The sequence below is a fragment of the Panulirus ornatus genome, chromosome 19 (assembly GCF_036320965.1).
Source record: "Panulirus ornatus isolate Po-2019 chromosome 19, ASM3632096v1, whole genome shotgun sequence".
In the NCBI taxonomy this organism is placed as follows: Eukaryota; Metazoa; Arthropoda; class Malacostraca; order Decapoda; family Palinuridae; genus Panulirus; species Panulirus ornatus.
Window position 1 is genome coordinate 18,968,977 of NC_092242.1, and position 4,111 is coordinate 18,973,087.

Consider the following 4,111-nt stretch of genomic DNA (forward strand, 5'->3'; position numbering starts at 1 on the left):
AATATATATATATATATATATATATATATATATATATAGAAATATATATATGTATATATATGTTATCCCTGGGGATAGGGGAGAAAGAATACTTCCCACGTATTCCCTGCGTGTCGTAGAAGGCGACTAAAAGGGAAGGGAGCGGGTGGCTGGAAATCCTCCCCTCTCATTTTTTTTTTTTTTTTTTTTTTTTTTTTTTTTTTAATTTTCCAAAAGAAGGAACAGAGAAGGGGGCCAAGTGAGGATAATCCCTGAAAGGCCCAGTCCTCTGTTCTTAACGCTACCTCGCTGATGCGGGAAATGGCGAATAGTATGAAAGAAAAAGAAAGAAATATATATGTGTGTGTGTGTGTGTGTGTGTGTGTGTATGATCAGCAATGGATCTGTTGCTTGGCAAACGTAGTCGTGATAAGTAATCACCAGGTCTTGGATGAACATCTTTGGTCTTCTTAGCTTACGTTTTAGTGACAATAAAGGAAGGATGATGAACACGTAATATGTGCATGATGAGTTTCTGTTCAAATTATATACTAGTCTTATAACATTCCTTGGAAAAGATACTACATCATGAAATCCTAACATGAAATGAATAATCAAGATAGAATACAAAGAAAATAACAATATCTAACAATCCTTCCTTATCTATCATGAATTAAAACTTGATCTATAGCCATTTAATACAGGCAATATTTCCAAGTCAGAATTAAAATTCTACAGTTCATAATCACATGTCGTAACGTGAAAACACATTTAAGATCAGCTAGACGGTTCTAAACCTGATAAAACACATCTATAAACACAATGACTCTGTTGTGGCCTCATTGTTACTTATAGTGGGTTTTGTTCCTGGTAGGCGAGGAGGGACACCAGTATTAACACATGGATGTTGGATGAGCTGCTACTGGCCAGCACAGAGAAGCTCCCTGCTGACGCTGGGTTGTCATTGTCTTGAACGTGATTCCGTGTTACTAAGATGAGTAGTTTGGTAATTAGGCAGTTGGTTCGTACTGACCTCATCCCATTTTCAGGTGTTGCCTCGTCTTGCTAAATTACAAAACATTACAGCTGTTGCAATCATGTGTCTAACAATATATGATGCAAGAAAACACAGCTTCTGCCTTAATTAGAATAAAACTCGGAGCTAAAAGATGAAACGAACTGACGTGGTAAAATCATTTTTATCAGATAGTTGAGCTGAACATGGCACAAGTTGATAACAGTATCTTGTTACTACATACACTAGAAATTGTTTCCAAAAAAATGCACTAAACCAAGTTCTATCCTCCTGTTGTCTGTCTTCCTGTTGTCTGTCCTCCTGTTGTCTGTCCTCCTGTTGTCTGTCTTCCTGTTGCCTGTCCTCCTGTTGTCTGTCTTCCTGTTGTCTGTCCTCCTGTTGTCTGTCCTCCTGTTGCGTGTCTTCCTGTTGTCCGTTCTTCTGTTGTTGCAGGAGTGAGTGGGAGGGAAGTAGACATCTTGCATACTTCAATATACTCCCATCATCCTCCTAGATCAGAAATAACACTAAAGTAAATCATAAACAGACAAGTCAGACACAGACCAACGTTCCCTATGGGCCTTGTGTTGCCTGTCCCCCCCACCTCGAGCTCCCCTCCAGTCATCACCTCTGTGTAGCCCCTGCGTGCGTCTCGTCCAAACATAACCTCATTTCCCGTTTCTACTCATTCAGTCTCTCCCTAACTCCCTCCCGACTTTTATTCATTCTTGCTGCTCACTCCTCGTGTTCCTGAGTGTGTGCCTGACTGTCCACTCTCCTCCGTCTCCCTCAGCTGTGTCAGGAGGACGAGGTGGGCCGCATCTTCTCGCTGCTGGCCATCCTGGAGGTGTTCTGGTCGGTGGTCGACGGCGCCATCTACGCCGCTATCTACAGCGCCACCATCGACTTTTACCCGTCGTACGAACACCTGGTGGGCGCTTACTTCGGCTTCCTCGTCTTCTCGGGCTTCCTGGGAATTCGTCTGTCTCTTGATAGCGATGGAAATGACGTCATGGTCCCTCCTGGGGAAAAATCAAGAGGGAAACGGGACGACAAGGAAGCAGCTCAGTCCGTCTGACCGTATAGCGACCACGTAGCTCATAACCACTTGGAATGACGGCGATATATGGACTCTGTGAGTGAATTATATATATATATATATATATATATATATATATATATATATATATATATATATATATATATATATATATATATATAAAGACCTTGTGCTGTGAAACTTAGGATCGAATTATTAGAATAAAATGGCAAAGAGATGAATGACCTTTGCCATATCACGTACCTTGTGTTTAACCTTAAATATCTCTCGACTCCACCATATATATATATATATATATATATATATATATATATATATATATATATATATATATATATATATATATATATATATATATATATATATATATATATATATATATATATATATATATTATCCCTGGGGATAGGGGAGAAAGAATACTTCCCACGTATCCCCTGCTTGTCGTAGAAGGCGACTAAAAGGGGAGGGAGCGGGGGGCTGTAAATCCTCCCCTCTAGTTTTTTTTTTTTAACTTTCCAAGAGAAGGAACAGAAAAGGGGGCCAGGTGAGGATATTCCCTCAGAGGCCCAGTGCTCTGTTCTTAACGCTACCTCGCTAACGCGGGAAATGGCGAATAGTATGAAAGATGTATATATATATATATATATACATATATATATATATATATATATATATATATATATATATATATATATATATATATATATATATATTATTATATTTTTTTTTTTTTTATTATACTTTGTCGCTGTCTCCCGCGTTTGCGAGGTAGCGCAAGGAAACAGACGAAAGAAATGGCCCCACCCCCCCCCCCCATACACATGTATATACATACGTCCACACACGCAAATATACATACCTACACAGCTTTCCATGGCTTACCCCAGACGCTTCACATGCCCTGATTCAATCCACTGACAGCATGTCAACCCCGGTATACCACATCGCTCCAATTCACTCTATTCCTTGCCCTCCTTTCACCCTCCTGCATGTTCAGGCCCCGATCACTCAAAATCTTTTTCACTCCATCTTTCCACCTCCAATTTGGTCTCCCACTTCTCCTCATTCCCTCCACCTCCGACACATATATCCTCTTGGTCAATCTTTCCTCACTCATTCTCTCCATGTGCCCAAACCATTTCAAAACACCCTCTTCTGCTCTCTCGACCACGCTTTTTTTATTTCCACACATCTCGCTTACCCTTACATTACTTACTCAATCAAACCGCCTCACACCACACATAGTCCTAAAACATCTCATTTCTAGCACATCCACCCTCCTCCCCACAACTCTATCCATAGCCCACGCCTCGCAACCATACAACATTGTTGGAACCACTATTCCTTCAAACATACCCATTTTTGCTTTCCGAGATAATGTTCTCGACTTCCACACATTCTTCAAGGCTCCCAGAATTTTCGCCCCCTCCCCCACCCTATGATCCACTTCCGCTTCCATGGTTCCATCCGCTGCCAGATCCACTCCCAGATATCTAAAACACTTCACTTCCTCCAGTTTTTCTCCATTCAAACTCACCTCCCAATTGAATTGACCCTCAACCCTACTGTACCTAATAACCTTGCTCTTATCCAAATTTACTCTTAACTTTCTTCTTTCACACACTTTACCAAACTCAGTCACCAGCTTCTGAAGTTTCTCACATGAATCAGCCACCAGCGCTGTATCATCAGCGAACAACAACTGACTCACTTCCCAAGCTCTCTCATCCCCAACAGACTTCATACTTGCCCCTCTTTCCAAAACTCTTGCATTCACCTCCCTAACAACCCCATCCATAAACAAATTAAACAACCATGGAGACATCACACACCCCTGCCGCAAACCTACATTCACTGAGAACCAATCACTTTCCTCTCTTCCTACACGTACACATGCCTTACATCCTCGATAAAAACTTTTCACTGCTTCTAACAACTTGCCTCCCACACCATATATTCTTAATACCTTCCACAGAGCATCTCTATCAACTCTATCATATGCCTTCTCCAGATCCATAAATGCTACATACAAATCCATTTGCTTTTCTAAGTAT

The 4,111-nt window shown here is 40.9% G+C and overlaps 1 protein-coding gene across 1 annotated transcript in view; it reads left to right on the forward strand.

Moving 5' to 3' along the window:
* Positions 1 to 2,275, forward strand: part of LOC139755269 (proton-coupled folate transporter-like) — a 10,473-nt gene extending 8,198 nt beyond the window's left edge. The window contains 1 exon segment of the mRNA XM_071673388.1: positions 1,788 to 2,275. Coding sequence (XP_071529489.1) covers positions 1,788 to 2,072 — 285 coding nt within the window. The 3' untranslated portion in view covers positions 2,073 to 2,275.
* Positions 2,276 to 4,111: the final 1,836 nt, after the last annotated feature.